Below are 24,892 nucleotides of genomic sequence, written 5' to 3'. Positions count from 1 at the left end.
GTCTGAGTCTACCATACCCTAGTCTGAGTCTACCATACCCTAGTCTGAGTCTACCATACCCTAGTCTGTCTGAGTCTACCATACCCTAGTCTGAGTCTACCATACCCTAGTCTGAGTCTACCATACCCTAGTCTGAGTCTACCATACCCTAGTCTGAGTCTACCATACCCTAGTCTGAGTCTACCATACCTAGTCTGAGTCTATCATACCCTAGTCTGAGTCTACCATACCCTAGTCTGAGTCTACCATACCCTAGTCTGAGTCTACCATACCCTAGTCTGAGTCTACCATACCCTAGTCTGAGTCTACCATACCCTAGTCTGAGTCTACCATACCCTAGTCTGAGTCTACCATACCCTAGTCTGATACCCTAGTCTGAGTCTACCATACCCTAGTCTGAGTCTACCATACCCTAGTCTGATACCCTAGTCTGAGTCTACCATACCCTAGTCTGATACCCTAGTCTGAGTCTACCATACCCTAGTCTGATACCCTAGTCTGAGTCTACCATACCCTAGTCTGATACCCTAGTCTGAGTCTACCATACCCTAGTCTGAGTCTACCATACCCTAGTCTGAGTCTACCATACCCTAGTCTGAGTCTACCATACCCTAGTCTGAGTCTACCATACCCTAGTCTGAGTCTACCATACCCTAGTCTGAGTCTACCATACCCTAGTCTGAGTCTACCATACCCTAGTCTGAGTCTACCATACCCTAGTCTGAGTCTACCATACCCTAGTCTGAGTCTACCATACCCTAGTCTGAGTCTACCATACCCTAGTCTAGTCTGAGTCTACCCATACCCTAGTCTGAGTCTACCATACCCTAGTCTGAGTCTACCATACCCTAGTCTGAGTCTACCATACCCTAGTCTGATACCCTAGTCTGAGTCTACCATACCCTAGTCTGAGTCTACCATACCCTAGTCTGAGTCTACCATACCCTAGTCTGAGTCTACCATACCCTAGTCTGAGTCTACCATACCCTAGTCTGAGTCTACCATACCCTAGTCTGATACCCTAGTCTGAGTCTACCATACCCTAGTCTGAGTCTACCATACCCTAGTCTGAGTCTACCATACCCTAGTCTGAGTCTACCATACCCTAGTCTGATACCCTAGTCTGAGTCTACCATACCCTAGTCTGAGTCTACCATCATTTTTTGTTGTTGTTCATATTAACTGCCTGGTTGAGCACAGTTCTACAAAATCATTGCTTTTTAGCCTTTTTGTTGTTGCATTTTAACAATTTATTTTCATATTCCTACTCTTCACAGTCTCTAGTACCACGAATGATGCAATATGAATCCCTCACAAACGGAATTCCTGGCTTTAATCCCATATCTTCGGTGACTGATTTGGAGTTTCTTACAGCCCTCTAAGTGGGTAAAGCGCCACAACATCTAACTGCAGCAACCTAAAATGATACAAATAATGTCAATTGATACAGGAGGGATGGGGGAGTTGACCAATCAAATTCAACAGAATATTTTCTTCATATCCACTTCAAAATCCATTGTCAAAACATGCTCTACCAGCCGGTTGACGATTGGGTTAAAGGGTTATAAAGTGCAATAATGTATTCATTTTTTTCTTATATGATTTTGCAGCGAATTCAATTTATAATCACCATAAATACACGGCAGCCCATTTTTTAAAATTGGACAAAGCGCGCATCCTCGTGTCAGACATCGGAACTACAAGTGTCCTGATCACATGATGATATCCGTGGATCACCTGATCCAAAACTGGCCCTCCCTTATTGGGCATTTGTATATTTTCAGGAAGCTTCACCAAATAAGCATGTTTCGATAGTTTTTAAATGGATGAGATTATACAGTTTTCTTTATTTTTTGGGTTACTCATCTATTTCTGAAACATTTCTCACGAGACGCAGGCAACCGAATCTGTTTTGTGCAGATTGTAAAATAGCTAGCTAGCGCAGTCATGCCGTCGTATGATCTGACATTGTATTAGAAGTTAGCCATTAGTTAGGTTTTCTCTGCTTTAGACCACCCTTACATTTTGCAATGTCTTCTATCCTGGATGAATACGAGGACTCGCTGAACAGCAGGCACCCTGTGCATCACAGTAGCCGCCTGTCTGCTGCCAACATCGGCATGACACACTCCGGTACTGGGGCAAGGCTACGGGCCTCTCGATCGGGTTTTGTTTATGATAAGGCTAGTTGGGACCATCATTATGGTTGAATCTGTGCACCGAATTACTTTCATATAGCTAATCTAAATCTTTATCTGTATAATGTTTAGCTAGCTTGATACCGATTTGATCATATGGAATCGATTATGTTGGCAACGATGTGATGATTGACATACGTGATTAATGATTTGTCGTAGGGTTCGTGAATGTGAGACTGGAGGAGGAGAAGCCGATATTCAACAAACAGAGGATTGATTTCTCACCCCCAGAGAAGATAAACCACTTTGCTGTATGCAACAATCAGCTATGCATGAGTTTAGGGAAAGACACTCTGCTGAGGTAGGGGACTCTTTTTATCTGCAACACCCTCTAGTGATCCAGCGTTATCATGGTCTTGTGAATCGCCCTGTCAGCCATGCTTGTCCATTCCACTCTGTGTTAAACGAGCAGAATGTCTGAAGGGTGCAGTTTGTATCTTGATGTGATTTCTAAATGATGGGATTAAAGGCTAAATGATGGGATTAAAGGCTAAATGATGGGATGATGGGATTAAAGGCTAAAGGATGGGATTAATTAAAGGTTAAATTATGGGATTAAAGGCTAAATGATGGGATTAAAGGCTAAATGATGGGATTAAAGGCTAAATGATGGGATTAAGTGTTGATCATGTCAGTCATTCAGGGTGATTATGTATAATTGTGGATTGATGTAAGGATGATATTTCTTTAAATTTATCTTCTGAAATAGCTTTGTGTGTTTTCACATAAGATTTTATACCATATTGGTATCTAAGATGAGTAAATTTGACTTTATAAAGGAGTTTATTAAGATTTCCTCTGTATGTTTTTCCAGGATTGACCTTGCTAAGCCAGACCGGCCCAACCAGGTAGAACTGGGGAGGAAGGAGGACAGCAGAGTACACAAGCTCTTCCTGGACCCCACAGGTGAGAACCAGGGAGCTCTTTCAGGACCCCACAGGTGAGAACCAGGGAGCTCTTTCAGGACCTCACAGGTGAGAACCAGGGAGCTCTTCCTGGACCCCACAGGTGAGAACCAGGGAGCTCTTTCAGGACCTCACAGGTGAGAACCAGGGAGCTCTTTCAGGACCTCACAGGTGAGAACCAGGGAGCTCTTCCTGGACCCCACAGGTAAGAACCAGGGAGCTCTTCCTGGACCCCACAGGTAAGAACCAGGGAGCTCTTCCTGGACCCCACAGGTAAGAACCAGGGAGCTCTTCCTGGACCCCACAGGTAAGAACCAGGGAGCTCTTCCTGGACCCCACAGGTAAGAACCAGGGAGCTCTTCCTGGACCCCACAGGTAAGGACAAGGGAGCTGTTCCTGAACCCCACAGGTGAAAACCTGCCCAGTATTCCCAGGCAGTAGCAACAGTGCGACTTTAGATTATTAAAAAGCATTTGCCAAAAGCCAAAAAATACACCTGAATGGATTTCTGCAAATACTGTATATAAATATCAAGGGATTCGCTAACGCTAACGCTAATGCTAACGCTAATGCTAACGCTACCGCTAACGCTAATGCTTGTCCCAGGTTTTGACAACTGAAAGGGAAATTGCCTGCCCTCCTATTTGATCAATGCTAAATGCATTTGGTTTACAACTAAGACATATGCTAACTTTGGATAACAGTTGTTTTAAGTTCAACATAGCTAGCTACGGAAGTGCTATAAACTCAGCATAAAAAGAAACGTCTTCTCACTGTCAACTGCGTTTATTTTCAGCAAATTTAACATCTGGAAATATTTGTATGAACATAACAATCAACAACTGAGACATAAACTGAACAAGTTCTACACACATGTGACTAACAGAAATGGAATAATGTGTCCCTGAACAAAGGCGGGGGGGAGGGTCAAGTAACAGTCCGTATCTGGTGTGGCCACCAGCTGCATTAAGTACTGCACTGCATCTCCTCCTCATGGACTGCACCAGATTTGCCAGTTCTTGCTGTGAGATGTTACCCCACTCTTCCACCAAGGCACCTGCAATTTCCCTGACATTTCTGGGGGGAATGGCCCTAGCCCTCACCCTCCGATCCAACATGTTCCAGACGTGCTCATTGGGATTGAGATCCGGCCTCTTTTCTGGCCATGGCAGAACACTGACATTCCTGTCTTGCAGGAAATCATGCACAGAACGAGCAGTAAGGCGGGAGGCGGGAGGCATTGTCAAAGGGTACCACATGAGGGAGGGGGATGTCTTCCCTGTAACGCACAGAGTTGAGATTGCCTAGGTTTACTGTCACGTCGTAACCTCTATTTCAACAGACAGGTGTACTGTCGTAACCTCTATTTCAACAGACAGGTGTACTGTCATAACCTCTATTTCAACAGACAGGTTTACTGTCATAACCTCTATTTCAACAGACAGGTTTACTGTCATAACCTCTATTTCAACAGACAGGTTTACTGTCATAACCTCTATTTCAACAGACAGGTTTACTGTCACGTCATAACCTCTATTTCAACAGACAGGTTTACTGTCACGTCATAACCTCTATTTCAACAGACAGGTTTACTGTCACAACCTCTATTTCAACAGACAGGTTTACTGTCACAACCTCTATTTCAACAGACAGGTTTACTGTCACGCCATAACCTCTATTTCAACAGACAGGTTTACTGTCACGCCATAACCTCTATTTCAACAGACAGGTTTTACTGTCACGTCATAACCTCGTAACCTCTATCTACCTGTCTGTTAAGGTGTCTGTTGAAATAGAGGTTATGATGTGACCGTAAACCACTGATATAAGCACCTTTACAACCAGGAAAGAGGGTTTCATATCTGTGTGTTATTGCTGCTTACCACATAGTGTTACATCTGTCCGTACCAGTTGTAATACTGGTCTCTCCTGGTGATCTGTCCGTACCAGTTGTAATACTGGTCTCTCCTGGTGATCTGTCCGTACCAGTTGTAATACTGGTCTCTCCTGGTGATCTGTCCGTACCAGTTGTAATACTGGTCTCTCCTCGTGATCTGTCCATACCAGTTGTAACACTGGTCTCCCCTCTCCTTCCCTGCAGGGTCTCCCCTGGTGATCTGTCCGTACCAGTTGTAACACTGGTCTCCCTCTCCTTCCCTGCAGGGTCTCTCCTGGTGATCTGTCCGTACCAGTTGTAACACTGGTCTCTCCTGGTGATCTGTCCGTACCAGTTGTAACACTGGTCTCCCCTCTCCTTCCCTGCAGGGTCTCTCCTGGTGATCTGTCCGTACCAGTTGTAACACTGGTCTCCCCTCCTTCCCTGCAGGGTCTCCCCTGGTGATCTGTCAGTACCAGTTGTAACACTGGTCTCCCCTCCTTCCCTGCAGGGTCTCTCCTGGTGATCTGTCCGTACCAGTTGTAACACTGGTCTCTCCTCTCCTTCCCTGCAGGGTCTCCCCTGGTGATCTGTCAGTACCAGTTGTAACACTGGTCTCTCCTCTCCTTCCCTGCAGGGTCTCCCCTGGTGATCTGTCTGTACCAGTTGTAACACTGGTCTCCCCTCGTGATCTGTCCATACCAGTTGTAACACTGGTCTCCCCTCGTGATCTGTCCATACCAGTTGTAACACTGGTCTCTCCTCTCCTTCCCTGCAGGGTCTCCCCTGGTGATCTGTCTGTACCAGTTGTAACACTGGTCTCCCCTCGTGATCTGTCTGTACCAGTTGTAACACTGGTCTCCCCTCGTGATATGTCAGTACCAGTTGTAACACTGGTCTCCCCTCGTGATCTGTCCATACCAGTTGTAACACTGGTCTCTCCTCTCCTTCCCTGCAGGGTCTCCCCTGGTGATCTGTCTGTACCAGTTGAAACACTGGTCTCCCCTCGTGATCTGTCCGTACCAGTTGTAACACTGGTCTCCCCTGGTGATCTGTCCATACCAGTTGTAATACTGGTCTCCCCTCCTTCCTGCAGGGTCCCACCTGGTGATTTCTCTCAGTACCAGCGAGTGTCTGTATCTGAACAGGAACACCCAGAAGGTGAGGTCTCTGTCCCGCTGGAGAGGACACCTCATAGAGAGTGTAGGCTGGAACAAGCTGCTGAGGACAGAGACCAACACTGGGCCCATCCTAGTGGGAACCAGCCAGGGAATCATCTTCGAGGCTGAGATCTCTGCTTCAGAGGGAAGCCTGTTTAACACCAACCCCGACCAGTACTTCAAACAGGTCAGTGATAGGATCTGACTATAAACATATGACATTGTACTGTATATTTTCATGTACAGGACCAGTCAAAAGTTTGGACATACCTACTCATTCCAGGGTTATTCTTTATTTTTACTCTTTTCTACATTGTAGAATAATAGGGAAGACATGAAAATGATGAAATAACACATCAAATCATGTAGAAACAATAATAATAATAATGTATTAAACAATAAAAGTGTAAAACAAATCAAAATAGATTTCATATGGGAGATTCTTCGAAGTGGCCACCCTTTTGCCTTGATGACCGCTTTGCACACTCTTGGTATTCTCTCAACCAGCTGCATGAAGTAGTCACCTGGAATGCATTTCAATTAACAGGTGTGCCTTGTTAAAAGTTTATTTGTGGAATTTCTTTACTTAATGCATTTGAGCCAATCAGTTGTGTTGTGACTAGGTAGGGTTGGTATACATAAGATGACCCTATTTGGTAAAAGACCAAGTCCATATTATGGCAAGAACAGCTCAAATAAGCAAAGAGAAACAACAGGCAATCATTACTGTCAGTCAATCCAGTCTCAAAAACCATCAAGCGCTATGATGAAACTGGCTCTCATGCGGACCGCCACAGGAAAGGAAGACCCAGAGTTACCTTTGCTGCAGAGGATAAGTTCATTTGAAATCGCTCCACAATCACCTGACCTCAACCAAATTGAGATGGTTTGAGATGAGTTGGACCGCAGAGTGAAGGAAAAGCATTTTGTGGGAAGTCCTTCAAGACTGTTGGAAAAACATTCCCGGTGACCACCTCATGATGCTGGTTGAGAGAATGCCAAGTGTGTAAAGCTGTCATCAAGAGAAAGCGTGGCTACTTTGAAGAATCAAGAATGTATTTGGATTTGTTTTACACTTTTTTTTTGTGTGTGTTTTTGTTGGTTACTACGTGATTCCATATGTGTTATTTCACAGTTTTGATGTCTTCACTATTATTCTACAATGTAAAAAATAAAGACCAATCCTTGCATGAGTAGGTGTGTACCAACTTTTAGACCAAAAATAACAAATGCTGTTAATATTGTATTCTCTTTATTTTTTTTAGATGTAATTTGACCAGTGGAAAACTATGCTAATCAAACCTGTTGAAATTCAAACGAATCAATCCGTGCTGAGATGGTTACACTCCTTCGCGTGAACTTGTCCGCAGGCTGAAAGCTTTTAACAGCTTTCGTTATCGTGTTAGAAAGTACTTTTGCAAAACGAATCCTTTTATTATGCCGAGTTAATGTGTGTAATTGAAACACAGGTCCACTCCCTGGAGGAGGACGGGAGGCCTGCTCCTGTGTGCTGTATAGAGGTGGAACGAGGTCCCGAGTCTAAAGTCGTCATCATCGCCACCACCAGGAAGCGTTTGTTCCAGTTCGTAGGTCGTGTGGCGGAGGGGTCCGAGCAGCAAGGCTTCAGCGCCATCTTCTCACAGAACCAGGTCTGTTAAAACAACAGGGCCGTGTTGGAAATCGGACCCTATTCCCTATATAGTCCACTACTTTTAGTCAGAGCCAATGAGCATACTTTCTAACTTGTTATAACCGTCTATGAACTCTTTATGTCTTGTGAACATGGCTTTATAATGTGCTATGTCTACTACTAGGAGCTTCTGCCCAGCTTCCAGGACCGTCTATGAACCCTTTATGTCTTGTGAACATGGCTTTATAATGTGCTATGTCTACTACTAGGAGCTTCTGCCCAGCTTCCAGGACCGTCTATGAACCCTTTATGTCTTGTGAACATGGCTTTATAATGTGCTATGTCTACTACTAGGAGCTGCTGCCCAGCTTCCAGGACCGTCTATGAACCCTTTATGTCTTGTGAACATGGCTTTATAATGTGCTATGTCTACTACTAGGAGCTGCTGCCCAGCTTCCAGGAGTTTCCGTTTAACATGGGCTACAGTGAGATCACCTTCTACACCTCCAAGCTCAGGTCCTGCCCCAAGGCCTTCGCATGGATGATGGGTAATGGAGTTCTCTACGGTCAGCTGGACTACATCAGGCCGGACTCGCTGCTCAGTGACGTGCAGGTACTGTTGTTATATAGTGCTTAGTATTTAGGCTAGCTCAGGTCCTGCCCCAAGGCCTTCGCATGGATGATGGGTAATGGAGTTCTCTACGGTCAGCTGGACTACATCAGGCCGGACTCGCTGCTCAGTGACGTGCAGGTACTGTTGTTATGCTATTATATAGTGCTTAGTATTTAGGCTAGCTCAGGTCCTGCCCCAAGGCCTTCGCATGGATGATGGGTAATGGAGTTCTCTACGGTCAACTGGACTACGTCAAGCTGGACTCGCTGCTCAGTGACGTGCAGGTACTGTTGTTATAATATATTTAGGCTAGTAGTACTTTAAGGTTTGATGTGTTGTATTTATCATGTGCTCTAGTGGTAAACTCCCCACAGGTGATATGGGTCTATTTGTTACTTGTCTTTCAAAATAATTCTATTGTATTCTAGAAATTCATATTTCTGCTGCACTTATCTGTCTCTCTCTGTTTATTTTACCCCCCCCCCCCCATCAGGTGTGGGACTACACCCCAGACATAGACTTCAGTTTCAACAAGCCCATCTCCATCGTGTTGACTCAGTTCCACTTTCTACTCCTCCTCCCAGACCGCGTCAAGGCCATCTGCACCCTCAACGGGCAGGTGGGTACACACGCACGCAAAGGTGCCGGGTTACTGTGGGCTCCGGGCCGGGTTACTGTGGGCCCGGGCCCGGTTACTGTGGGCTCCGGGCCCGGGTTACTGTGGGCTCCGGGCCCGGGTTACTGTGGGCTCCGGGCCCGGGTTACTGTGGGCCCCGGGCCGGGTTACTGTGGGCTCCGGGCCGGGTTACAATAAAAGCACTTAAGCTGCGTTCTCACAGGTGGCCCAATTCTGATATTTTTTTCCACTAATTGGTTATTTTTGACCAATCACAACACATTACTCTATTGGGGACAATAAAGTAACTGTATCACCTTATTGTATTATACTGTATTTATATGGACTGGAATTACGCACGACACAAGTATAGGCTAGCGGATTTGATTTACATTTAAAAAAAAAAATATATATATATATTCAGGAGTGTTTGTAAAATTAGTCGGTTGACGCATATTTACCTTTTCATAATGTTATTATCCTACCTCCTCTCTGTCTCTCTGTCTCTCTCTGTCTCTCTCTCTGTCTCTCTCTCTCTGTCTCTCTCTCTCTCCGTCTCTCTCTCTCTCTCTCCGTCTCTCTCTCTCTAGTGTTGCTACATTCCTTCCTCGTTTTCAACAATATTAAATACAGTGTTGTTGTCCTTCTCGTCATCATTCTAATGACATCCTTTGAATAATACAGGACTAGAATTAGATGCAGAAGGCTTTCACTTCTCTTCAGGAAGTAGCCCACCGCCATCGTGAGTTCGCTCTCCTTTCAAACTACTCGTCAGTATTATAGGCTGCTGTATTTAACATTCAGAAAACAAGACCATGCCCCCCTCCCCCCCAAAAAACCCAACAATGTCCAGAAATCTATTCTAGTCTAGCTTTTGGGACTTGGGACTCGCAAGCCTTTTCTTAAGGAGGGGCCCCAGGAGAGCACAGGTACTTTGCCAGAGGCTGTCAGAAACATATTATACATAACTCATCATTAATTAGCTAAATTTAAGGCTAATACTGCATTGAATATATTACCTGAAAGAGGTTGGCTCGGACATTTATCTCTATCTCAATCTAGAACAGGATGATCTATTTTAGTTGCCATTTGAATGGAGTTGATGGAGAGGCTGCAGCTGCAATTAAAAGATATATATATTTAATCTTTACAATTAACAAAACAAAGTGATCACCAAAATCCAGATGGAGATGTAAATTAGACGTTTGGTCTTTATATCAGCGTAGGCTATGCTGCAGTAAATGTAGCCCTACCGGCCACAAGATGAAATGTTACCATGATGAAATGACAGAGCATTGTGAACTGCGCCCCCCCCAGCCTGAGACGGGCCGCCTGTCCTGCCCCCCCCAGCCTGAGACGGGCCGCCTGTCCTGCCCCCCCCAGCCTGAGACAGGCCGCCTGTCCTGCCCCCCAGCCTGAGACGGGCCGCCTGTCCTGCCCCCCAGCCTGAGACGGGCTGCCTGTCCTGCCCCCCAGCCTGAGACGGGCCGCCTGTCCTGCCCCCCAGCCTGAGACGGGCCGCCTGTCCTGCCCCCCAGCTTGAGACGGGACCCCCCGGCCTAAAATGACACCCTATTCCCTATGTATTGCACTTCTGTTGACTAGGCTCCCTTGAATACACTCATTTGATGTATGTGTATTGATTGATGAATGTCTGTTTTGATTGCTTGACAGGTGGTGTACGAGGATGTGTTCCCTGATAAGTTCGGCACTCTGAAGAAGATGATTAAGGACCCAGCAGGAGGCCTGGTGTGGATCTATACTGAGAAGGCCGTCTTTAGGTTCGTTTTACAGTTGTATTATTTAGTTTTTTTGGTCAACTTGGCAGATGCTCTGACTCAAGAGAGACTTACTTACAATCAGTGCATTCAACTAGGATCAGTAGAACGACCACGTCACAGCCGTTGCTAGTTAAACCCTGTTCAACCTCTATCTGTGGAATCATGCTAGATCTGCCTGCCGTTGCTAGTTAAACCCTGTTCAACCTCTCTGTGGAATCAGACTAGATCTGCCGTTGCTAGTTAAACCCTGTTCAACCTCTCTGTGGAATCAGACTAGATCTGCCTGCCGTTGCTAGTTAAACCCTGTTCAACCTCTATCTGTGGAATCAGACTAGATCTGCCTGCCGTTGCTAGTTAAACCCTGTTCAACCTCTCTGTGGAATCAGACTAGATCTGCCGTTGCTAGTTAAACCCTGTTCAACCTCTATCTGTGGAATCAGACTAGATCAGCCGTTGCTAGTTAAACCCTGTTCAACCTAGATCTGTGGAATCAGACTAGATCTGCCGTTGCTAGTTAAACCCTGTTCAACCTAGATCTGTGGAATCAGACTAGATCTGCCGTTGCTAGTTAAACCCTGTTCAACCTCTATCTGTGGAATCAGACTAGATCTGCCTGCCGTTGCTAGTTAAACCCTGTTCAACCTCTGTGGAATCAGACTAGATCTGCCGTTGCTAGTTAAACCCTGTTCAACCTCTCTGTGGAATCAGACTAGATCAGCCGTTGCTAGTTAAACCCTGTTCAACCTCTATCTGTGGAATCAGATTAGATCTGCCGTTGCTAGTTAAACCCTGTTCAACCTAGATCTGTGGAATCAGACTAGATCTGCCGTTGCTAGTTAAACCCTGTTCAACCTAGATCTGTGGAATCAGACTAGATCTGCCGTTGCTAGTTAAACCCTGTTCAACCTCTATCTGTGGAATCAGACTAGATCTGCCGTTGCTAGTTAAACCCTGTTCAACCTCTCTGTGGAATCAGACTAGATCTGTGGAATCAGTGCTAGAAAGAAAAGACATGTGAAAGACAAGTACAACAGTCCAGGGTTTTTCTCTCTCAATCCAGATACCACATCCAGAGAGAAGCCAGGGATGTGTGGCAGATGTACATGAGCATGAACAAGTTTGACCTGGCTAAGGAGTACTGCCGGGACCGACCAGAGTGCATGGACATGGTCCTGGCTAAAGAGGCAGAACACTGCTTCCAGGACAAACGTTACCTGGAGAGCGCTAAGTGCTACGCTCTGACCCAGAATTACTTTGAGGAGATTGCGTTGAAGTTCATCGAGGCGAAACAGGAAGAAGCTCTGAAAGAGTTCCTTCTGAAGAAACTCAACAACCTGAAGCAGGTAGGATGTTTTTTGGTGACTTAGTCGGTCCAAAATGGCACCCTCTGGGTCCTGGTCAAAAGTAGTGCGCTATATAGGGAATAGGCTCTCATTTGGGGCAGAGACTAATTTTGTGTGATCTGAGGTAACTTGTAACCAAACTCTTATGATTTGTTTTGAACTATTTTGAATGGACTATGGACTGTATTTTTGACTATGTTACCCCTGCTTGCAAACCAAAGTTTGATTGATAAATTGAAACAGAGTGAGAAGACCCAGATCACCTTACTGGTCACCTGGCTGACTGAGCTCTACCTGAACTACCTGGGGCTTCTCCAATCAGACGAGGGGAAACATGGGGTGTTCCAGGAGACGCGGGATGAGTTCCGGAAGTTCTTCAGTAGCTCCAAACACAAGGAGTGTCTCTATAACAACCGAACGACCATCTATGACTTGCTGGCTAGCCACGGCAACGTGGACGACATGGTCTACTTCTCTGTCATCATGCAGGTATCTTATGATGCAATTTATCCAGGGGTTAGGCTCAATTCTATTTCAATTCTAGTCAATTCAGAAAGTGAACCAAATCTCTCGCTCTGATATTATTTAAACACAATACAACCACATGTGGATAATGCATTTAAAATCGAGGATGACAAAAAAAAAAGTTTGAAAACGTATTTCCTTTGGGGGTCCTCTTTAAATAAATGTCTCTAATCATTAACACACAATAGTATATAGCAGGCTGAAGATTGATAGTCTCAGTGGGCTTGTGATGAGGTTGAGCCAGTTTGGGCGGGAAAGGTCGTGTTGGTTCAGTGGAGGGGTCATCGATGGGACAGTCAAGGAGAAATGAAGACGGTCTGAAAAAACTGTCCCGGGGAGCTCTTGAACACCTGCTTCTCTGAATGTCCAGTCACCTCTGCTTTCTCTGGACACAGCCTGCTGTCCCTGACCTTCCTCTGGACACAGCCTGCTGTCCCTGACCTTCCTCTGGACACAGCCTGATGTCCCTGACCTTCCTCTGGACACAGCCTGCTGTCCCTGACCTTCCTCTGAACACAGCCTGCGGTCCCTGACCTTCCTCTGGACACAGCCTGCTGTCCCTGACCTTCCTCTGGACACAGCCTGCTGTCCCTGACCTTCCTCTGGACACAGCCTGCTGTCCCTGACATTCCTCTGGACACAGCCTGCTGTCCCTGACCTTCCTCTGCTACCTCTGGACACAGCCTGCTGTCCCTGACCTTCCTCTGGACACAGCCTGCTGTCCCTGACCTTCCTCTGGACAAAGCCTGCTGTCCCTGACCTTCCTCTGGACACAGCCTGCTGTCCCTGACCTTCCTCTGAACACAGCCTGCGGTCCCTGACCTTCCTCTGGACACAGCCTGCGGTCCCTGACCTTCCTCTGGACACAGCCTGCTGTCCCTGACCTTCCTCTGGACACAGCCTGCTGTCCCTGACCTTCCTCTGGACACAGCCTGCTGTCCCTGACATTCCTCTGGACACAGCCTGCTGTCCCTGACCTTCCTCTGTCTACCTTCTGGACACAGCCTGCTGTCCCTGACCTTCCTCTGGACACAGCCTGCTGTCCCTGACCTTCCTCTGGACACAGCCTGCTGTCCCTGACCTTCCTCTGGACACAGCCTGCTGTCCCTGACCTTCCTCTGGACACAGCCTGCTGTCCCTGACCTTCCTCTGGACACAGCCTGCTGTCCCTGACCTTCCTCTGGACACAGCCTGCTGTCCCCGACCTTCCTCTGGACACAGCCTGCTGTCCCCGACCTTCCTCTGGACACAGCCTGCTGTCCCCGACCTTCCTCTGGACACAGCCTGCTGTCCCCGACCTTCCTCTGGACACAGCCTGCTGTCCCCGACCTTCCTCTGGACACAGCCTGCTGTCCCCTAGACCTTCCTCTGGACACAGCCTGCTGTCCCCGACCTTCCTCTGGACACAGCCTGCTGTCCCCTTAATTGACCTTCCTCTGGACACAGCCTGCTGTCCCCGACCTTCCTCTGGACACAGCCTGCTGTCCCTGACCTTCCTCTGGACACAGCCTGCTGTCCCTGACCTTCCTCTGGACACAGCCTGCTGTCCCTGACCTTCCTCTGGACACAGCCTGCTGTCCCTGACCTTCCTCTGCTACCTCTGGACACAGCATGCTGTCCTTGGTGTAATACTTCCAAACAGATTAAACAAAAAGCCACTTTATTTGAATCCGAAGAGCCAGCTAGCTAGCTAACAAGCCTAAATACCTCATGATTTTCATCATGATTCAGAAACTCTGAGAGTCAAGACCATAGGATATGGTGATCAAACCCTAGAGCAGCCAAAATCACACAAAAAGTATTACAAAATGGAACAAAAGACACTTTAAAAAAATATATGAACAATATTTACAGAGTTCGCCTAGGCTACCTTACGGTGCCATGGCAACCACGGAACCAAATTCTAATTCCACATTTATCTTAATTGAAAAGCATGGAAGAGAATTGGAATTTCATTGTATTTCCTGAATTGACTGGAATTGAAATAGAATTGACCCCAAACCTGCAATTAATTCATGGTATTGTATTGTGGTACTTATTGCTGCTCTCTTTTGGTTGTTTCGAACACCGGCCTTTTTTTCCTGACTTAAAACCATGGTGATAACAAGTCAATGTCCCGGGGGAAAAAACGATTAACTATTACGAATGGCTTTTTATTTTAGTCTACACAAATTTGACAAGACGAGAATCCCACATGAGACTAATGGACATTTAATTTGACATGAATCTCCTTTTCATGCCTGCAGAATATTGGCTTTCTTTCAGTTGAGCGGTCTGATTGAGCTGATCTGCCGGCTCTCCCACACTGCTCCCAGGCGGTCACTTCAGTCACGCTCCCAGGCGGTCACTTCAGTCACGCTCCCAGGCGGTCACTTCAGTCACGCTCCCAGGCGGTCACTTCAGTCACTCTCCCAGGCGGTCACTTCAGTCACTCTCCCAGGCGGTCACTTCAGTCACGCTCCCAGGCGGTCACTTCAGTCACGCTCCCAGGCGGTCACTTCAGTCACGCTCCCAGGCGGTCACTTCAGTCACGCTCCCAGGCGGTCACTTCAGTCACGCTCCCAGGCGGTCACTTCAGTCACGCTCCCAGGCGGTCACTTCAGTCACGCTCCCACACAGCTCCCTTCAGTCACTTCAGTCACGCTCCCACACAGCTCCCTTCAGTCACTTCAGTCACGCCAGATCAATGTGGAGCTATATACAGGGAGTACCAGATCAATGTGGAGCTATATACAGGGAGTACCAGACCAGATCAATGTGGAGCTATATACAGGAAGTTCCAGATCAATGTGGAGCTATATACAGGGAGTACCAGATCAATGTGGAGCTATATACAGGAAGTACCAGTACCAGATCAATGTGGAGCTATATACAGGAAGTTCCAGACCAGATCAACGTGGAGCTATATACAGGGAGTACCAGATCAATGTGGAGCTATATACAGGAAGTACCAGATCAATGTGGACCTATATACAGGAAGTACCAGATCAATGTGGAGCTATATACAGGAAGTTCCAGACCAGATCAATGTGGAGCTATTTACAGAAAGTTCCAGATCAATGTGGAGCTATATACAGGAAGTACCAGATCAATGTGGAGCTATATACAGGAAGTTCCAGACCAGATCAATGTGGAGCTATATACAGGAAGTACCAGACCAGATCAATGTGGATCTATATACAGGATGTACTAGTACCAGATCAATGTGGAGCGATATACAGGAAGTACCAGACCAGATCAATGTGGAGCTATATACAGGAAGTACCAGACCAGATCAATGTGGAGCTATATACAGGAAGTAAAAGACCAGATCAATGTGGAGCCATATACAGGAAGTACCAGACCAGATCAATGTGGAGCCATATACAGGGAGTACCAGACCTGATCAATGTGGAGCTATATACAGGGATTACAGTACCAGATCAATGTGGAGCTATATACAGGAAGTACTAGATCAATGTGGAGCTATATACAGGAAGTACCAGATCAATGTGGAGCTATGTACAGGGATTACAGTACCAGATCAATGTGCAGAGAGAGGTACAATGTATTTGAGGTGTGTATATACACTACTTGAGCAAAAGTATGTGGACACCTGCTTGTCTAACATCTCATTCCAAAATCACGGGCATTAATATGGAGTTGGTCCCCCCTTTGCTGCTATAACAGCCTCCACTTTTCTGGGAAGGCTTTCCACTAGTTGGAACATTGCGGTGCGAACTTGCTTCCATTCAGCCACGAGCATTAGTGAGGTCGGGCACCGATGTTGTGTGATTAGGCCTGGCTCGCAGTCAACGTTCCAATTCATCCCAAAGGTGTTCAGTGGGGTTGAGGTCAGGGCTCTGTGCAGACCAGTCAAGTTCTTCCACACTGATCTCAACAATCCATTTCTGTGTGGACCTCGCTTTGTCCACAGGGGCATTGTCATGCTGAAACAGGAAAGGGCCTTCCCCAAATGTTGTACAAAGTTGGAAGCACCAGAATCGTCTAGAATGTCGTTGTATGCTGTAGCATTAAGATTTCCTTTCACTGGAACTAAGTGGTCTAGCCCGAACCCTGAAAAACAACCCCAGACCAGTATTCCTCCTCCACCAAACTTTACAGTTCGCACTATGCATCCTGGTCTTCGCCAAATCCTCATTTGTCTGTCAAACTGCCCCAGATGGTGAAGCGTGATTCATCACTCCATAGAACGCGTTTCCACTGCTCCAGAGTCCAATGGTGGCGAGCTTTAAACCACTCCAGCTGACGCTTGGCGTTGCTCATGGTGATCTTAGGCTTGTTTGCAGCTTTTGGCAAACTCCAAGCGGGCTGTCATCTGCCTTTTTACTGAGGAATGGCTTCCGTCTCGCCTCTACCATAAAGTCCTGATTGGTGGTTTGCTGCAGAGATGGTTGTTCTTCTGGAAGGTTCTCCCATCTCCTCAAAGGAACTCTAGAACTCTGTCAGAGTGACCATTTGGGTTCTTGGTCACTTCCCTTGCCAAGGCCCTTCTCCCTTGATTGCTCATTTTGTCTGTGCGGCCAGCTCTAGGAAGAGTCTCGGTGGTTCCAAACTTCTTCTATTTTTAAGAATGATGGAGGCCACTGTGTTCTTGGGGACCATCAATGCTGTAGACATGTTTTGGTACCCCAGATTTGTGCCTCGACACAATCCTGTCTCGGCACTCTACTGACAATTCCTTTTGACATGGCTTGGTTTTTGCTCTGACATGCACTGACAACTGTCAACCTTATATAGACAGGTGTGTGCCTTTCCAAATCATGTCCAATCAATTGAATTTACCACAGGAGGACTCCAATCAAGTTGTAGAAACATCTCAAAGATGATCAATGGAAACAGGATGCACATGAACTCAATTTCAAGTCTCGTAGCAAAGGGTCTTTCATTTTTAAGGTGCAAAGATTTGTGTGTAGATTGACGAGGGATTTAGTTTATTTAATACATTTTAGAATAATGTTGTAACGTAACAAAATGTGTAAATAAGTCCAGGGGTCAGAATACTTTCAGAAGGCTCTCTGAATGTGTGTTGCCAATCTTGCGCCCGTCTGCAAACGTAAATGGTGGTTGCCATTTTCCTTTGGATTAAAACAAATGTTATTTGTTGAAATATTAGGAGTACAGTAATATTTCTGGCATTTTTGTCAAGAAAAACATTTTTTTGAATTTATGCAAGGAACCCACTGTTATATTACCCCCCTCCCCCTGACAGTTAAAATGGGGAGAAAATCAGAGGTGTCAGGTTTTGAACATGCAACCAAGGCTTTTTATCCTGTATGGTTATTTATGGCTGCCATTGTAACCAATCTGCCACAATATCAATGTTAGCAGCTAAGGGATAGTAGACCTAGTTGGACAAGGCTATCTGAATGTGCACATGATGGAAGTTAGAGGTGGTCTCAATATTCATTATTAGGTCACTAATGTGGCTGTGACTAAAACTAGACATTATCCATAGTTTTTATGTCGACTGATAATAACTAAAACTAACAAAGGATGAAATTACTCGAATTTGACCAAAAAAACGATAAGTTGTTTTAAAGACAAACTAAATTAGCTGTTTTAAATTAACACTAATGTTACGGGCATTTTATGACACTTTATTTTCTGTTTTGTGTATAATATGTATTTTATCAGTTGCTTTTTTAAAAACATTTTCTGGGATTAAGAAAAGATGGATATGGATTCTTTCTCTCTAGGACTATGAGAGGGTGATCTCCCACCACTGTCAGCATGATGACTACAGCGCCGCCCTGGAGGTGCTCTCTAAGCACTGCGACGAGAAGCTCTTCTATAAGTTTTCCCCCATCCTCATGCAACACATACCTAAGAAGGTGATACATTTAGATTTTTAACCGCTTGCAAATGAAATGTTTTGTTGTTATTATTATTGTCGTTGTCTGTTCAAGTTTGACATGCCATACAATACCATACTTTATCTTCAATTTGACATGCCATACAATACCATACTTTATCTTCAATTTGACATGCCATACAATACCATACTTTATCTTCAGTTTGACATGCCATACAATACCATACTTTATCTTCAGTTTGACATGCCATACAATACCATACTTTATCTTCAATTTGACATGCCATACAATACCATACTTTATCTTCAATTTGACATGCCATACAATACCATACTTTATCTTCAATTTGACATGCCATACAATACCATACTTTATCTTCAATTTGACATGCCATACAATACCATACTTTATCTTCAATTTGACATGCCATACAATACCATACTTTTATCTTCAATTTGACATGCCATACAATACCATACTTTATCTTCAATTTGACATGCCATACAATACCATACTTTTATCTTCAATTTTCATGGAAATTCATGACATGTAAAGTGCAGATTTGTTGTTTTGTGAAAAATGTATTGAAATTCAATTAATTAATTGAACAATAAATATACCTTTTTTAATAACCATATAAGGTGGTGGATGCCTGGATCCAGATGGGTAGCCGGCTGGAACCTAAGAAGCTGATCCCAGCCCTGGTCAACTACAGTCAGATGGGTTCAACACAACAGGTCAACGAGACCATCCGTTACATGGAGTTCTGTGTCTACCAGCTCACTGTGACAGAAGAGGCCATACACAACTACCTGCTGTCTCTCTACGCCAAGTACAAACCTGATAGTCTCTTGTGGTACCTGGAACAGGTAGGTTCAAGGCTGAGGCCCTCCCAAACGGCAGGGTAGCCTAATGGTTAGAGCGTTGGACTAGTAACCGAAAGGTTGCAAGTTCAAATCCCCCGAGCTGACGAGGTACAAAACCTGTCGTTCTGCCCCTGAACAGGCAGTTAACCCACTGTTCCTAGGCCGTCATTGAAAATAAGAATTTGTTCTTAACTGACTTGCCTAGTAAAATAAAGGTAAAATAAAAATATAGCACTTTACTTTTCACCAAGGACACGCAGACCCAAATGTCTTGATAATTGTGGAATTTACTTTTTATTTATTTATATAATGACGTGTTTATATTTTATTCTAGTTTACTCTTAAGTGCCCTTTGGTTATCTTGAAAATAAATCAAATATAATATTACAATGTATTATTAATACATCTCATGTGTTGTTATTATTGACAGGCTGGGTCCCACTTGTCAGACATCCACTATGACTTAAAGTATGCCCTGAGGCTGTGTGCTGAACATGGTTACCTCCAGGCCTGCGTTCTGGTCTATAAGATCATGGAGCTGTATGAGGAAGCTGTCGATCTGGCCCTACAAGTGAGTGTCTTGGCTAGTTTTGATGAATATGTAGCTAACTTGATAATTTGATATTGCAAGATAAGAATGTGCAAATAGTGGGCTACACCATCAATGTGTACAGACATTATCTCAATGTGTACAGACATTATTTCAATATGCACTACTGTTCAAAGTTTGGAGTCACTTAGAAATCTCCAAATTTTTGTCCATTAAAATAACATAAAATTGATCAGAAATACAGTGTAGACATTGTTGTTCTGGGTCCTGTTGGTTCCAGACTTGGTACATTGGTACCACTTGCCGTGTGGTAGCAGAGAGAACAGTCTATGACTTGGGTGGCTGGAGTCTTTTTAGGGCCTTCCTCTGACACCGCATGGTATAGAGATCCTGGCTGGCAGGAAGCTTGGCGCCAGTGATGTACTGGGCAGTACGCACTACCCTCTGTAACGCCTTACTGTCGGAGCCCAAGCAGTTGCCATACCAAGCGGTGATGCAACCAGTCAAGATGCTGTCCATCTTGCTTTTTGTATAACTTGAGGATCTTAGGACCCATGCCAAATCTTTTCAGCCTTCTGAAGAGGAAGAGGCATTGTTGTGCCCTCTTCACGACTGTGTTGGTGTGTGTGGACCATGATAGAGCCATAGTGATGTGGACACTGATGTGAGTTCTACAGGGCGATAATCATTTAGACAGGTTACCTTGGCATTCTTGGGGACAGGGACTATGGTGTTCTGCTTGAAACATATAGGATTTACAGACTGGGTCAGGGAGAGATTGAAAACATCAGTGAAGACACTTGTCAGCTCATGCTCTGAGAATCCGTCCTGGTAATCCGTCTGGCCCCGCGGCCTTGTGAATGTTAACCTGTCGAAAGGTCTTACTCACATCTGCTACAGAGTGTGTGATCACACAGTCGTCTGGAACAGCTGGTGCTGTCATGCATGGATCAGTGTTGCTTGCCTCGAAGCCAGCATAGAAGGCATTTTGCTCATCTGGTAGGCTCGCTTCACTGGGTAGCTTGTGGCTGGGTTTCCTTTTGTCATCCGTGATAGTATGCAACCCCTGCCACATCCAACGACCGTCAGAGCTGGTGTAGTAGGCTCTGGCGGCAGGGTAGCCTAGTGGTTAGAGCATTGGACTAGTAACCGAAAGGTTGCAAGTTCAAATCCCCGAGCTGACAAGGTACAAAATCTGTCGTTCTGCCCCTGAACAGGCGGTTAACCCACTGTTCCTAGGCCGTCATTGAAAATAAGAATTGGTTCTTAACTGACTTGCCTGGTTAAATAAAGGTAAAATAAATCAAATAAAACACTTTGCCTGTTTTGATGGTTTTGTCGTAGAGCGTAGCGGGATTTCTTACGAGCATCTGGATTAGTGTCACGCTCCTTGAAAACTGTTCCTCAAGTGGCTGGGTCGTTTCTCCCGTGCTGTGTCTCCTTCCAGGTCGATGTGGACTTGGCCAAGACGTGTGCTGACCTGCCTGAGGATGACGAGGAGTTGAGGAAGAAGTTGTGGCTGAAGATCGCCTGTCACGTGGTGCAAGAGGAGAAGGATGTGAAGAAGGCCATGAACTGCCTGTCCAGCTGTAACCTGCTCAAGATCGAAGACATCCTGCCCTTCTTCCCGGACTTCGTCACCATAGACCACTTTAAGGTAATACTGTCATCAAATATTTAGGATCTAAATAAACAAACAAACAAACATACAAGACAGTATTAGAGGTGCACTTCATTTACCTTGGAGCTTGCACTTTTGGGGACTATTCTATTGTTTCCATTGTAACCAAACCAAATGTTTATAAGTATGTAATCTTGGCTCCCGAACCAAATCTCAGCTTCTAGTAAGTATTTGTCATGTGTTTTTATGTCCCCCCCCCACCTCCCTACAGGAGGCTATCTGCAGCTCTTTAGAGGAGTACAACCAGCATATAGACGAGCTGAAGCAGGAGATGGAGGAGGCGACGGAGAGCGCCAAGCGGATCAGAGAGGACATCCAGGAGATGAGGAACAAGTACGGGGTGGTGGAGAACCAGGAGAAATGTGCTGCCTGCGACTTCCCCCTCCTCAACAGACCCTTCTATCTGTTCCTCTGTGGTCACATGTTCCACTACGACTGCCTCTTCCAGGAGGTCAGTATGCAAACCAATTTTATTTGACCTTCGACCCGATTTCAAGAACAGTTTGCTTACGATAGATATACCAGTAGGTCAGTAGCACATCCCTTTTTTTTTTCTCTTGAACTTTGACCCGATTTTAAGGAAGAGTTAGCCAACAATCAATTGCAGCAAACAGAGGGTTATTGGGTCATTACTGTGTATTTATTTGTAAATTAAGTATGCTACATACACAATGAAAAAAGCTTGGAGGAGGATATCCCCAAAAATGTATCACAAATAACATGTCTTCTTCCCCCCAGGAGATTCAGTAGCGTTTTTTAAATATTTTTAAATTCACTTGTTATCTTGTATGGAGCTCACATACTGTAACAGTGGATCTTTCCTCAGGTGACCCCTCACCTGTCCACCTACAAGCAGACTAAACTAGGTGAGCTGCAGAAGAGGTTGGCTGCAGCCACTCAGACCTCCAAGTCTCGCCACCGCCCCGCCCCCAAGGAGAAGGAGGAGGGGGGCGACACCGCCAGCCTGGGGAAAGGAAGCGCCGGGGTCAGCCGAGAGCAGATCAAGTCCGACATCGATGACATCATCGCCTGCGAGTGCGTGTACTGCGGCGAGCTGATGATCAAGTCGATCGACAAGCCGTTTATTGATCCACAGAAGTTTGAGGAGGAGAAGTCCAGCTGGCTCTGAAATGGACGGTTGGACCTGCCTGAAACTGGGCAGGTTTGAAATGGCAGACTTGAGGTGGCTGTCTGAATGGAACGGGTCTGAAATGGGCTGTCTGAACTCTTGATTGAAATAGACAGGTCTTATTTCAGAAATGGCTGAAATGCGCAACTTATGCTGTCTGAAATGGAATGGAATATCTCTCTGTGATAATGGGGAAGTAGAGCCACCTCTGCACAGTGCCTGGTGATGGAGAGACACAGGGAAGGGGAAGAATGCAGGATCTCCTTGGTAACCTCTTATCAAATCAAATGTTATTTGTCACATGCGCCGAATACAACAGGTGTAGTTGACCTCACAGTGAAATGCTGAATACAACAGGTGTAGTAGACCTCACAGTGAAATGCTGAATACAACAGGTGTAGTAGACCTCACAGTGAAATGTTGAATACAACAGGTGTAGGTAGACCGTATAGTGAAATGCTGAATACAACAGGTGTAGGTAGACCTTACAGTGAAATGCTGAATACAACAGGTGTAGTAGACCTCACAGTGAAATGCTGAATACAACAGGTGTAGTAGACCTCACAGTGAAATGCTGAATACAACAGGTGTAGTAGACCTTACAGTGAAATGCTGAATACAACAGGTGTAGTAGACCTTACAGTGAAATGCTGAATACAACAGGTGTAGGTAGACCTGACAGTGAAATGCTGAATACAACAGGTGTAGTAGACCTTACAGTGAAATGCTGAATACAACAGGTGTAGGTAGACCTTACAGTGAAATGCTGAATACAACAGGTGTAGTAGACCTTACAGTGAAATGCTGAATACAACAGGTGTATTAAACCTCACAGTGAAATGCTGAATACAACAGGTGTAGTAGACCTCACAGTGAAATGCTGAATACAACAGGTGTAGTAGACCTTACAGTGAAATGCTGAATACAACAGGTGTATTAAACCTCACAGTGAAATGCTGAATACAACAGGTGTAGTAGACCTTACAGTGAAATGCTGAATACAACAGGTGTATTAAACCTCACAGTGAAATGCTGAATACAACAGGTGTAGTAGACCTTACAGTGAAATGCTGAATACAACAGGTGTATTAAACCTCACATTGAAATGCTTACTTACAAGCCCTTAACCAACAAGGTAGTTTTAAGAAAATACCAACAACGAGAAAAGAATAGCAAATAATTAAAGAGCAGCAGTAAAATAACAATAGCGAGGGGTACCGGTACAGAGTCAATGTGCAGGGGGCACTGGTTAGTGGAGGTAATCGAGGTAATATGTACATGTAGGTAGAGTTATTAAAGTGACTATGCATAGATGATAACAACAGAGAGTAGCAGCGGTGTAAAGGGGGGGGGGGGCAAATAATCTAGGTAGCCATTTGATTGGCTCCTCTGTGTCTCTGTAATATCATATATTCTAGTCTCTCTCTTTCTCTCGTTGTTCTGCGAAGCTTCAGACTGTACTGAGGCAATGTCGGTCTCTCTCGCATTTCTTAATCAGACGTTACTACAGTAGAACAGTCCACCTCTTTACAACTCAAATCTGTCTGAATGAACAAAAACAACTCTGAAATGGTCTCTGAAATGAGATTTTATCAATTCAGATGTATTCATCCCTAACTGGTATTTCGTGAACTCCACTGGCTAGAGACCTGAATAGTACTATAGAATGAATGTAATGAATTACTCTTGTTGTTATTGTTCACTTGTGACATCACGAGAACTCCCTGGTTTCATTGGCTGACAGTGTATTCTGTTGTGACTCTGAGATCAGGTCAATGCAACTACACTTTTGCTATGGTTTGCTAAATGAACTTATGAAAATTAAACTAATGTTTAAAATCAAGTCTCTTTTTGAATTGTTTTATTTCAAGTGTTCGAACATAAATGAATTCCTCGGATGGAGTGAGACCTATCTGAAAGTCGAAAATATTAACATTTTAAATGAGTATTTTATTCTCGGGGATAAATATGCAGCAACTGACAAGGATCAGGAAATGGCATCGTACTTCAGTTCAATGCTTACATTGTCATTTGTAGTAGAGCTCCATTGAGGGTGTTTCCTTCGGTAACAAGCCCCTCCTCCGGGTCACATGACCCATCCTTTAATCAGTGCCACGCGCTGATTGGTCAGCCCCAGAGAAGGCCCCTTTGCACTGTTGCACCTCTTTAAAACGTGAGTGTAAAGGTTGTGAAATATATTTAA

At 45.1% G+C, this 24,892-nt stretch overlaps 1 protein-coding gene across 1 annotated transcript; it reads left to right on the top strand.

Annotated features, from left to right (window-relative positions):
• The first annotated feature begins 1,745 nt into the window (after positions 1 to 1,745).
• On the top strand, positions 1,746 to 24,532 carry LOC115121038 (vacuolar protein sorting-associated protein 18 homolog). Its single transcript, XM_029650058.2, has 16 exons — positions 1,746 to 2,133; positions 2,358 to 2,499; positions 3,013 to 3,104; positions 6,076 to 6,326; positions 7,609 to 7,788; positions 8,209 to 8,382; positions 8,876 to 9,001; positions 10,673 to 10,779; positions 11,840 to 12,122; positions 12,366 to 12,611; positions 18,347 to 18,481; positions 19,105 to 19,332; positions 19,760 to 19,900; positions 21,327 to 21,536; positions 21,772 to 22,011; positions 22,387 to 24,532. The coding sequence occupies exons 1-16, from the start codon at positions 2,031 to 2,033 to the stop codon at positions 22,687 to 22,689; spliced, it is 2,961 nt and encodes a 986-aa protein (XP_029505918.1). The 5' UTR covers positions 1,746 to 2,030; the 3' UTR covers positions 22,690 to 24,532.
• Positions 24,533 to 24,892: the final 360 nt, after the last annotated feature.

This window comes from Oncorhynchus nerka, linkage group LG24, assembly GCF_034236695.1.
Source record: "Oncorhynchus nerka isolate Pitt River linkage group LG24, Oner_Uvic_2.0, whole genome shotgun sequence".
In the NCBI taxonomy this organism is placed as follows: domain Eukaryota; kingdom Metazoa; phylum Chordata; class Actinopteri; order Salmoniformes; family Salmonidae; genus Oncorhynchus; species Oncorhynchus nerka.
The sequence above is the reverse complement of the archived record's forward strand: the minus strand, read 5'-3'. Positions and strand labels throughout refer to the sequence as shown.